General features: G+C 36.6%; 1 protein-coding gene across 1 annotated transcript in view; it reads left to right on the plus strand.

Annotated features, from left to right (window-relative positions):
- Nucleotides 1–12,984, plus strand: part of CERS3 (ceramide synthase 3) — a 120,119-nt gene that overhangs the window by 53,730 nt on the left and 53,405 nt on the right. The window contains exons 6-9 of the mRNA XM_082448459.1: nucleotides 2,269–2,326; nucleotides 3,286–3,336; nucleotides 6,979–7,071; nucleotides 9,810–9,938. Coding sequence (XP_082304585.1) covers nucleotides 2,269–2,326; nucleotides 3,286–3,336; nucleotides 6,979–7,071; nucleotides 9,810–9,938 — 331 coding nt within the window. The remainder of the gene's footprint in view (nucleotides 1–2,268; nucleotides 2,327–3,285; nucleotides 3,337–6,978; nucleotides 7,072–9,809; nucleotides 9,939–12,984) is intronic.

The raw sequence follows: 12,984 nt of genomic DNA on the forward strand, positions 1-12,984 counted from the left end.
ACACAAGTGTGCTTAGCATAGTGCCTGGCACAGTGTCAAGAGGTCAATACATTTTTGAGAAACAAATAATATGAGATATGCCACCTAGACTTATGGCTTCCTTTGGGGCTGGCAGGTCTCATCATCTGTTTTTTTGTGCTTCTTGTTTGGCCAGAGTAATCAAGGACCAAGGAAATGCTCTCTACATCTAAGCGTGGGGCTTTGCTGGACCAACAGTAAATAAAACAAGTGGGAACAGGTCTCAACCGGCTCATTTTTATGGTTCAACTTTCTGAGTAATTGAACCCTACTTTTTTCCCTGATCAAAACAAGCCATAAAGAAAAACTGTCATGTAGCTTAGAGACAGTGACAGTGTTCAGGAAACGCCACTGGATTCAGGATCCAAAGACCTACATTTCCGCCTCGGCTGTGTCATTGCTTAGCTGGGTGAGCTGAGGGACGGCCTAGCCTTTATGAGCCTGGCTTCTCATCTACCAAGTGGGGATAGGCCGATATTCCTCTTTCTTTTTTATCTCACACGTGTGTTGAGGAGAGCACTATAGGCATTACACAAATGTAAGGAACAAATATTATTTTTAATATTGTTGCTTCAGCAATCATTAGATAAAATAGCACTAATTTTTTAAAACCTTTTCATTTTGCCAAGTAGTAAACATATACAAAAGTAGAAAGACTAGTTAAATGAGCTGTGTATGCTATGATTTCATCACCAACTTTAGTAATTATCAACTCAGGGCCATCCTATGTTATTTCTGCCCTCGTCTACTTCTCTCCCCTACCACAGATTGTTTTTTTTGTATGTGGGTAATAATTTTCTTTCAGTTTTATTGTGATATATTTGACATACAGCACTGTATAAATTTAAGATGTACAGTGTAATAACTTATGAATGTTGTGAAATGATTACCACAATAAGTTTAGTTAACGTCCATCATCTCATATAGATACATAAAGGAAGAAGAAAAAAAAATTTTCCTTGTGATGAGAACTTTTAGGACCTACTTGCTTAGCAACTCTCAAATATACCATACAGCAGTGTTAATATAGTCATCATGTTATACATTACATTTCCAGTACTAATTTATAACAAGAAGTTTGTAACTTTTGATCACTTTCATCCAATTATTATTGAAGATCACTTTTGAAGCAAATACCAGATATCAAATGATTTCATTTTTAAGTATTTTAGTATGTATCTCTAAATGATAAGAACTATTTTAGATATTATCATACCTTAAAAATTTATTTAATAACAACAAATATTCAATCAGTGTTCGGATTTCCTTGATTGTCTTAATTTTCTTTGCAGTTTATTTGAATCAGGATCTAAATAAGACCTGTGCATTACAATTGGTCTTTTAAGTCCCTTAATCTACTGTATAGGTCTTTCTCCATATATGAGAAAAAAATATTCTTTCAAAATCTGCTTTACAGAGACATGACTAAAGTCTAGCCACATAGAAACCTTTTCACTGGGAATTAAATTGGGATGAAATGAGTACTTAGATAATACTAATATCAAACCATCGTTTATCATGTGTCAGGAACTAGGCTAGGCATGTTAATAATAACAATAGGGGCTTCCTTGGTGGCGCAGTGGTTGAGAATCTGCCTGCCGATGCAGGGGACATGGGTTCGAGCCCTGGTTTGGGAGGATCCCACATGCCGCAGAGCAACTAGGCCCGTGAGCCACAATTACTGAGCCTGCGCGTCTGGAGCCTGTGCTCCGCAACAAGAGAGGCCGCGATAGTGAGAGGCCCGCGCACCGCGATGAAGAGTGGACCCCACTTGCCGCAACTAGAGAAAGCCCTCACACAGAAACGAAGACCCAACACAGTCATAAACAAACAAATAAATAAAAAATTAATTAAAATATATCATTAAAAAAAGAGTAAAATAATATTTAAAAAATAATAATAAAATACTTGCATTGCAAGAAACTTAAAAAAAATAATAATAACAATAGCTACGATTTATTGTTGCTTACTTTATACCAGCCACTATGATCAATATTTTTCATAAGTTATCTTTGATTCTTTTTACATTTTGAGGTAAGTTTTGTTATTCCCATTTTATTGATGAAGAAATTAAGGCTCCATGAGTTAAGTTACTCATCTGAACTTATAGCCATCCAACGAGTGGCAGAATCAGGATATCAACTTAGATTTTTCTGATTCCAGAATGTGCATTCTTTCCAAACTGTTATAGCAAGTGTTTTTCTCCTCAGTTGTCAGTCACCTTAACAAGACTTTTCTTTCTTTTGGCAGCTGGCGATTTACATTTTACTTAATGATTACCATTGCTGGAATTGCCTTTCTTTATGATGTAAGTTGTCTTTCTGATATCTTTGATTGGAATTTGTCTTTAATTTTTAAAATTCCTGCCTGTGAATTCCTTGGGATATAATACTTTCAATAAGGTAACCAGCTTTTAAACCTCTACTCACTCTAATACCTAGAGAAGCAGCAACTCCTCAGTCTGTCTTTCAAAGCTTTTGTGAAGCTTTGCATTTGTAATGTTAGTTTTTAAACCTAATATCTCCCTATTTCCACTCTTGCAACCCACACACCAACTAAACTGGACCACTGACAATCCACTGAATATACCTGGTACATCCCCACTTTAGGATCTTAGCACATATTATCCCCTTTGCCAGAAATGTCTTGCCCTTCCCCCTCTATCTCTGCCCATCAAATTCCATCTAGTTCCATATCAAAGGCCACTTGTTTATGAAGACTTTCATTTCTTGCCCATTAGAAATCAAATCTGTCCTTACCATATTCTCTTTGCATTGTCTGTTTAAATAATAATTAAATAATTACCTCATTACGTGATGTATAAACTTAATAGTAAATTGTTAAACAGAAAAAAAAAAGATAGCTAGCTTTTAGAGATGTCTCTAAAGATTCTTTCAAGATTTCTCTTAAGATATTTTATTGCTACGGATGTTTCAAGATATTTTTATTGCTACAGAAGCAGTAATCTAATTGGTTCAGAAATAATTTCATTAGAAGAGGCACTTGTTTGAAATAAGTAATTTCCTTTGTGACACAGGACTATTATTGGTCCCAGATTCACTAGAAGTCGTGCATGTCACAGGGGTGTTGTATAGGAACAAGTAGAAACACCTGTGGAGGGAGGGAGGTGCAGCTGGAGCAGCAGGAATGTGATAAAAGTGCATCTTACTGTGCATGTTTCCTCCCTATCAGTGACATAAGGAAGGGCTTATGTCTCTGCTGAAATCAGCCTTTGACAAAGTTTCTCTTGGTTCCTTGTTTTTCCAGAAACCTTGGGTATATGACCTTTGGGAGGTTTGGAATGGCTATCCTAGACAGGTAAGTCACACTGATGTAGTCCCTTCCCTCCTCAGCAGCTTGTCCCCTGATTTAGGTCTGAGTCCCATCCTGCTCTCCGTCCACTTCAGTGAAGTCCTTGGCTCTTTCTATACTGGAGCTTACTTACCCTTGTTCCTTATTTACCCATCACTTGTCTCATTCCTTTTCTTTGTTCATGGTTAATGTAATTATGTATTTGAGTTTAAATTTACCATCTTAGTATTTATTTTCTACTTGTACCACCTGATACATTTCATTTATTGTACTCTTTTCTTACTTTTTTATGGGACAGTGAAGTTTTTAAAAATTTATTATTCTGTTTCTTCCCTTATATTAGCTTTTCAGTTATGCATGTTTTTATTCTTTTAGTCATTATCCTAGAGATTACCATATGTATCCTTCAATTATCAGAGTCTAATGTAAATTAGTGCTCTTACCTCTTTCCAGTCACTGAAAGATCATCAGACTACTCCTATCCCCTCCTTCAAATATTTAAAACCCTACAAGTCACTACAATAATTGATTTGTAAATCAGTCAAATTGCCCTTTCCGTGCTGTTCCTTGGCATCTTGCATTTCCATGCTTCCATCTGGGATTATTATCCTTCTGGCTGTAGAATCCCCTTTGGTTTGCTTGTCTGGAAATGTTATCATTTTACCCTATATTTTTAAAGGATATTTTTGCTAGGCATAGAATTCTAGGTTAGTAGTTATTTTCCTTAAGCACTTTAAAGAAGTTATTCCATTGTCTTCTGGATCCCCTCAGTTTCTTTAAGAATTCAGTTATCCATTTTATTTTTGCTTCTTCAAATGGTGTCCTTTTTCTCTGATTTTAATATTTTGTATTTGTCTTTCAGCAATTTTAATAGGATATGTATAAATGTGGTCTTCTGTGAATTTATCCTGGTTATTGTCCATAGTACTTCTTGAATCTGTGGCTTGATGTCTTAAGTCCATTTTGGAAAATTCTTAGCCATTGCTTCTGTTCCTTTCTCTCTCTCCTCTCTTTCTGGAATTCCAATTACAAGTGTGCTAATATGTTAGACCTTTATGCTAGGTCCTGAAGCTCTCTTATGCTTTCCCTAATATTTTCCAACCTCTTGCCTTACTGCTTCAGTCTACAGGGACACAGTTCTCCACAGACCTCTTGCATTTCTGCATGTCATATGAAGTGATACACGGACTGACTTTTATTCTGTACTGTCTTTCCAAGGATGTTTGTATGGCAAGCAACCTTGGAAGATAGAGGTAATGTCTCCTCTGAAGCAATTGGTATGCATGTCACTGTCCATTATAAAGATTTAGGTTCCCTAGCTCAGGGTTCCTCTCTGGTAGCAAAACCCACTGCATGTGCAGATGTCACCTGACCCTCTTTGTTTAGCCATGGGAATTGGGGTGGGAGAACTGGCCCAAATACTGATATTCTGGCAACTGTATTTGTGTGAATAATAAGCTATCCTTTATCTCTGACCCAGGAGTCTCATATCTTCTATCAGCATTCATGAAACTATGGCAAGCTAACTTGCAAGTAGGGTAAAATCTCAGACCCTTCACAGTTCTGGACATTTTCTACTTTCATGTCCTCCAGTTCACTAGTGCTTTTTTCAGCAGTGTCTAATCTGCTCTTAAACACATCTTTTGAGTTCTCAATTTTAGTTATGGTATTTTTCATTTCTCAAATTTTCACTTAATTCTTTTTTTATGGATTCCAGTTCTCTACTGAAAATTCCCACTAATTTTTAAAAATAACTTTAAATACGTGGTTAGTTTTTAAAGTTATTTTAAAGTCAGAGTCTGATAAATCCAATATCTTGCTCACCTGTGGGTCTATTTTCTTTCTTATTCCTGTCTCCTTATGCTTGATAACATTTGATTGAATGATAGACATTGCATATGAAAAATAATGCTTAGAAATGGTATTATCTACCTCCTGAGAGGACTTACTTTCACTTCTGTTAAGCAGTTAGAGTAGAGACAGATCACCTTAAATTTTATCTGTGATTGAACGGATTTAATTTGGACTCCAGTCTTTGTGAGGGCAGATGTATTTACAACTTGCCCGTATTCCTAGGGTATTCTCTTACAGTGGTTTTAAATAAAAGATTATAGTATTTACCAGGACTTCTTTTCCCTTGCTGGCCCTGAATACCAGTTTACTTCCTAGCACTATGAGATTGCCAAAAGTCCTACTTAACTACTGCTTCTTAGTCTCTGGGCTCTATACTGCTTATAAATTAGCAAATGCAGACTTTATGCTATACATTGGTGTGGTTTTCTTTGAAATTATCCTGCGTAGGGTCTGTAGTACTTCTTGAATTAAGGATGCACTCGAAATAAAGGATTTCATTTAATGCATTTTTCTTCTCTTTGAAATCTTGGCTCCACAGGTTCTGGATGCCTTGGTTGTTCTCCAATGCCTTCAAACAGATATTTTTTCTGTACTTTATCCATATTTTTAAGTAGTTCTCACTAGGAGGGTTAGTCTCATACAGGCTTGTTTGTCATAGAAGAAAGCAGAAACTCTTATTCTTTCTTGGCCTTATCAAGGATGATGAGTTGACCAGAAAATTATTCCATTTAATGTGTTAGCTTTACTCTTCACTCCTCAGGTGTGTCAGTTATATGCTGGTGTATAATAAATCATCACCAAAACTTAGTGCCTTAAAACAACAACCATTTATTTGCTTATAATATGGATTAGCGATTTTGGCTAGGCTCAGCCGAGCAGTTCTGCTCCATGTGGTGTTAGCTGAGTTCATTCATGCATTTTCAGTTAGTTGACAGGCTGGCTAGGGCATATCACATGTCCCTGGTGCCCTCATTTATATTTTTGTTAGTAGACACCTTGATGCTCTACTTTGTGACCTCCAGAAGGATAGCTCAGGTTTCTTACATGGTGCTTATGAGGTCTCTGATTGCATCATAGTTGCTATGTCCCCTTGACCAAAGGCCAAGATTCAAAGGCCTCCTGGTGATGTTAGAGGAGACTGTACCAGGGCATGAATATGAGAAGGTGAGATTCATTGAGGGCATTAATGTTACAACCCATCACACCAAATAATATAGTGTCTCAGCTTAGCTAAAACAAGCACACCACCCCTCCTACTTTAAAGAAAATTCTAGCTATGGAAATTTCATTGTTTTTTTCAGGAGACATTTTTAGAGTACTTAAATAATTGTATATATTTTATTACTGTCCCATTTGAGAATGGGCCAATTTGGATCACCATCTTGTCACTACAAAAGAGGTTAGGACATCAGATTTGAGTAGTATTCAAGAAACATAAAACAAGGTATTTTGTGGGACAAGCAGAACAGCTTTTCCATTTTTCTTAAGTAAAGATTTTTAAATTATTTTTCTAATTTAACTCTCAATCAACTAAAAGAATGCTTTTACACCTGTTGTAGTTTTATTAAATTTTAAACAAAACATTTAACTTGACTTTGGAATTCTTGTCTCCCTTTTTAGAAACAAAATGCCTCAAAATATTGTCTCTGATTTCTTCTCAGAAGTTGAAATGTAAAACATTATTATTTGGGAGAATTTTGTGGAATATAAATAGGTATAAACAATAGTTTTAATCCTTAAAATGAGTTGTTTATATGGTGACATTAAAGTAGTGAATACTCTTGTTTTCCTCAGCCCTTGCTGCCATCTCAGTACTGGTACTACATTTTGGAGATGAGTTTTTATTGGTCTCTCTTATTTAGCCTTGGCTCTGATATCAAGAGGAAGGTAAGTGTCTTATTTACAAAACTACTTTATCCATTTTTTTCAAAAGTTTTTATCCCCCTGCCCCAAATCCTAATCTTTAAATCATATTTTTATATATGTTCAGTTCCAGTTCATAACTTTTTTGCCTATATAACACAAAGAATAGTGCAAATATGCTCATACTTTGGTGCCTTGGTAAGTATTTGTAGTGAAACATTATAGAAACTTTAACTTTGAAGCTCTACACTTGTTCAATAAGAAAAGAACTCTCCTTTATGATGTCTGCTTCTTTCTTTTGGTTTGAGAATTTAGTATTCTTCAGTGCAAAGAAGAAAAGTGCTAGTAGTTTTAATTCTACAGCCACGTCCTTTAGTTGATTACAGACCACTTTATATAATTCTTTTGATGTATTCAGTGACTTTGAAAACATTTTTTCCTTAATTCATCCAAGATCCTTGTTAGAAAACATTGCTTCAAGCACTATTAGCTTTGCTTTATTTGCAGGGAAACTAAGTCACAGGCATGCTAAATGCATCCTCTGAGGTCACAAAGTGTGGTATTTTAGGAACTGTTTGGTTGGTACTGATTCCTATTTGCTAGTACAGAAAATTGTATTAGACTCTCAGAGCAGTCACGGATTTCCTCATATACGTTAGCAGTACAGATCAAATGACAAATACTCTTGGCATGTACTTTATATGCTACGCTCTATATGAAAGATTGGTTTGTAGCAAAGTTTGGGTGATAAATAAAATTAAGTTGAATTCAGTATTAAGGAGATAAAACCAAGTTGGCTTGACTAAATGATGTTTGAGTGAGCGATGGTGCACAGTCTATCACTAAGGGGCCCAGTCAGCTGCTCAACTGGAGATCTGAAAAGAAACTTACAGAATAAACCATAAGAACATACTGTGAAAAAATCTGATTGAAATGATTTCCTTTTTCATAAAACTTAATAACAGCTATAGTTTAACTGTTATTAACTTAATTTAGGCTAAGAATATGTCAAAATTTAATTGATTGAGTCATTTTCTCAAGGGATAGAATTGAAAATAATCATTATTTAGAAGGTCTTCATAGATATACTCAGGTAGGTTGATCCTATAATGATCCTATCTTTTTCCCACTTTTGATCCTTTTATTTTTTTCAGGAGTTGCTTTCTCTTTATTATTTACAGGTGCATTGGACACCTTTTCAAAAATTAAATGTAGATATATGTCATATATTTGTAAATACACATCTTCAGAGACATAAAATTATTAGGAATTGGGTAAAGCACAGGCTCTGGAGTCAAATTGCCGAAGTTTGGATCCCTGACTTCACCACTCATTAACATCTTGAGCTAGTTGGTTACATTTGCTAAGCTAGATCTGTCTCCTCATATATAGAGTAGAGCTAAAAATAGTTCTTATCTCCTCCAGTTGTTGTGAGGATTAAATAAGTTAATTCACACAAAGCACTTTCTGGTGTATAGTAAGTACTTAATAAATTAGGCTGTTATTATTATCATGTTTATTCTTTTACTTTGGCTACAAGGAAACTGAAGTCTTTAAGTTTTTTTAAACATTTTAATCAGGATAGTCACAGACCATACAATTCATCTATTTAAAGTGCATAATGCAATGGTTTTGAGTATATTTGCAGAATTCTGCAGTCATCACCACAGTCAATTCTATTTCCATCACCTCAAATAGAAATCCTGTACCCTTTAGCAGTCACTCCGCATTTCTTCTAACCTCCACAGCCCCACGCAACCACTATCTACTTTCTGCCTCTATGCATTTGCCTCTTTTGGATATTTCATATAAATGGAATCATACAATATATGTTTTTTTGTATCTGGCTTCTTTCACTTAGCATAATGATTCATTCATGTTGTAGCATGCATCAGTAATTCATTCCTTTTTATTAATGAATAATATTCTATTATATGGATATACTACATTTTGTTTATCCATTTATCAATTGATGGATATTTGGGTTATTTCTACCTTTTTGGCTATTATGAATAATGCTACTATGAACATTGATGTGCAAATTTTTGCATGAACATATATTTTTATTTCTCTCATGTATATACCTAGGGGTGGAATTGCTAGACTATATAGTAGTCCTATGTATAACCTTTGAGGGAATTGTTAGACTCTAACAAAGCAGCCATGCCATTTTACATTCCTACCAGCAATGTATAAGGGTTCCAACTTGTCCACATCCTAGCCAACACTTGTTATTGTTTGTCTTTTTTATTATAGCTATCCTGGTGGGTGTGAAGTATTTTGCTACTGCAGTTATTCCACTTTCATTTGTTCCTTATTTCATATGCAGTAACTCTTATTTTAATAGTTGTGTAGTTTTATTATATCTGTCTTGGAATTAGGCAGGGAATTAACAATAAATGTAAATGTACACAGGAATATGCTTGTATGTGTATGTATGTCTTGTGTGTGTGTGTGTGTGTGTGTGTGTGTGTGTGTGTGTGTACATATATCCAGTGTAGGGCAGTGGGAAGAACAGCAGATATTAGGACTTAGATGACAATGGTTCAATGCTATCTCAATGTTAAATGACTTAATCAATGAGGATAACTCTTGTTCTATCTCCCTCACAAGGATTGTGCTTAAGAATAAAAGTGAAAGCATTTTACACAGTTCAAAATATGCAGATGTAAGTTGTTAGTTTTAAAATTATTATTATCTCTTCCAGTGATTGAGAAATAACTGCATTTGCTTAATGGTTTCCATTTCCCCTCATTATATAGGATTTTCTAGCTCATGTCATCCACCACCTGGCTGCTGTTAGTTTGATGAGCTTCTCTTGGTGTGCTAATTATATTCGCAGTGGGACCCTCGTGATGATTTTACACGATGTGGCCGACATTTGGCTGGAGGTAAACGTTTGCCATTAAAAAACTAATAACAATACCATGTCCTGGGTTAACTGTGACTCCTCACAGGAAGAATTGTCTGTGAGTGATTTAGCAGAGCTCTCTGTCCTGAAAACACCCAAAGTCTGCAGATGTCTCTAGGTCCCCAGATCTTTCAAGTTCAAAGAAAGGAAAGCTTTCAGTTTTTATTTTCTAACCTTCTTTCTCCATGGTACTCGAGAGAGAGGTTAATTTGTGGGATTCCACTTATGCAAGTTGCATGCAGATATTAGCTTAGGAAGTAAGCTGAGGTATCTGAAGAGGAATGAACTCTAAGCTTTTAAACGGAAAACTTGGACTATGACATTGTAGATTTTTAAAGTTGGTCGGCACCGTATATTCACTTAAGCAAAGCTAAATACGCACTGAATGCTTGCACCTCCCTGCGTGGACCCTCCTCCAGCTTTAAGGAATGAAAGCCGATGTTTATTTAAATGACATTTATTTTCTAAGGAAGGAATGTTTCAGAGCAGGGGACATTAAAACAAGAGTCTTCCTAATCCCAAACCACACAAAATATAAGGAACAATGCAAAATTAGGATTGTTTTCTCTACATGTTTCTGATGTGCTTTGGTTCCTGTTTACCCTGAGGCAGTGGGTCCTGCTGTACTTAGAGCCATTGTTCATCATTTAAATATACTCATTTATAATGAAGCCGGGGAAATAATGCTAACCTATTTGCATTCAGGATTGCCTCTTCAAGGGCTAATAATTGAATGTAAGTTGATATGGAAGAAATTTAATTTAATTTAATAAGATCTTGTTCTTCTAGATCAGGGTTCAGCAAACTTTTTGGTAAAGAGCCAGGTAGTAAATCTAGCTTTGTGGGCCTCATAGGATCTCTTGTCACATATTTTTCTTTTTTGTTGTTTTTTCTTTTCTCTTGTACCCCTTTAAAAATGTGAAAACTATTCTTATCCTTCTTAACTCAAGGGCTGACCAGCTTTAGCCCATAGGCTGAACTGTAATTTGCCAAACCCTGTTCTAGATATAACCAGAAGTCATTTGAAGCCATTTCAAAGCAACTGGCTGTTGTTAAAACATTAGCTGTGTACAGAATTGTATTTCTTGTATGTAATCGTAATTAGACATGTAAATACCATTCTAACGTCAAGATTATTATATGTGCTTCAGGGCAACACATGGTTTAGGAAGGATTGTGCCAGTTTTTCCGTGTGTTGCTCTCTGAATGTAGCCATCTCTGCTATAATTACCTCCTTCTCTGATCATATCTCAGAAACCCTGCCTGAAAATTAAGACCAAATTGGCCATGAGTTAAAAATTTTATGCTACTCTATTCTTCTAACCCTCTAGTTCAATTGCCTTTGGTGTGTGTCCACCATAAAAACAGCTTCATTGTGTTACTAAAAGGGAGAGTTAGGTGTTGGGACTGGGAATGAGCACCGTGTTATCCCTGTCTACCCTGCCATTGACATGACATAGCTCCCTAGGTGACCTGGACAAATCACTTAATGCTTTGTTTCTATCCTCAGCTGTAGCATGAGAAGTCATATCTACCTCTTAGGGTATATTGTGCAGTTTAGCTCACTATCGTTTGAAAATGTTCTGAGGTCCTTAGGTAAAAAACAGAAGAAAAATGAAATGTCAAACTCAGTTCCCTACATGGGTAAACTATGAGAACAGCTTCATGTTGTTAATGATCATCAATAATTCTTGATTCACAAGTCATGATCTAACTTGAGGTTCGGTGAGTGAGGCCACTACCCTCCATCAGCTGGTGGTAGAAACAACATTGAATAGTGGCGTGGGGCCGATTTTTTATATTCTCCAGAAGTGCCTATTCCATAGCTTCCTCAAGTAGTTTGTTTTAGTGTTTGTCCTCTCAGTCAAGTTCTAATTGAACCCAGACATGGTACAACTTTTACCCCTGTTTAGACCTTCCTAAAGATGGAGACTATTAATCTTTCATGTTCCTTAAGACAGTTGTTGGGTCATTTCTTAGTTCTTTCTTTGCAAGGAAGAACAGCCTCAACATCTACAATTTTTACTCATAAGCAACCTTGTGCCTTCTTCATGCATCTTCATGATCTTCTCTAGTTTTCTGCATGTTAAGTTTGGATCCAGGACCCAACACTTTAACAGTATCTTGACTGATACTTAGCAAAGGAGAGGGGTTTCTCTCTGATATCCATCTTTGCACAGCCCAGAATAGGCCACGTGTGCATTTGCCCAAAGGAGTGCTACTTTGCCATCACAAGTGGGGGCAAAGTAGCACTCTTCATGCCTATGCACATCTCTAGCTTCCTGCCCTGGCCTACCTTCTGACCCTTCAAACAGCTCCCCACTCCATTCCAAGCCCTCTAAACTTCTGGCCTTTCTCCCCATACCCAAGTCCTGCCCAGCTGGCGTGCCAGCCTTCTATCTCAGCAATGGAGGCTGTTCCCTTTTGGGACCCTGCCAATCCCATAGTCTGATCACATTCTTACCCCATGGTAAGTATGGAAAATGCAATGTAAACCATTCCTGAAATGTAATAAGCTGCTTCTCTTGTTCTAGATGGGCCTTGAGGTTCCTGGGTGATTTCAGTTCTGAAACTGGCAGGGCTGAACCACACCACCCACCTGCCGACCTCCCACCCCCAACTTCAGACTCTTTCCCATTCAGCCTTGGGCTCCGCTGGATAATGCAAGAGAACATCCTCGTTACATTAGTACCACAATAAACAACATTTTCTGTAATTCTTTTCACTCAACACAGATAATATGAGCACTACAGGCTAGCATAAAGTAAGTAGGGAAAATCAAGTGCTTGAAACTTTACTTCAACCAGGACATGGCCCCAGGGGCTGCCTCCTAACTCCACTTCTTCTGTCATCTGCCTTAAAGTAGCTGCCTTGATTGCAACATGCCCATCCCAGCCCAGGACTTCACTCATATCCCAGCCTTTCTTCAATCCCGCTCTCCTCCCAGTTAAATGGAGGAATTCAATAAATGCCCAGATAAAATACATGCTAAAATTAATTATGCTAATTTGTAGTGCTTGTGAAAT

This window comes from Balaenoptera physalus (genome assembly GCF_965194825.1).
Source record: "Balaenoptera physalus genome assembly, chromosome: 2".
Lineage (NCBI taxonomy): Eukaryota > Metazoa > Chordata > Mammalia > Artiodactyla > Balaenopteridae > Balaenoptera > Balaenoptera physalus.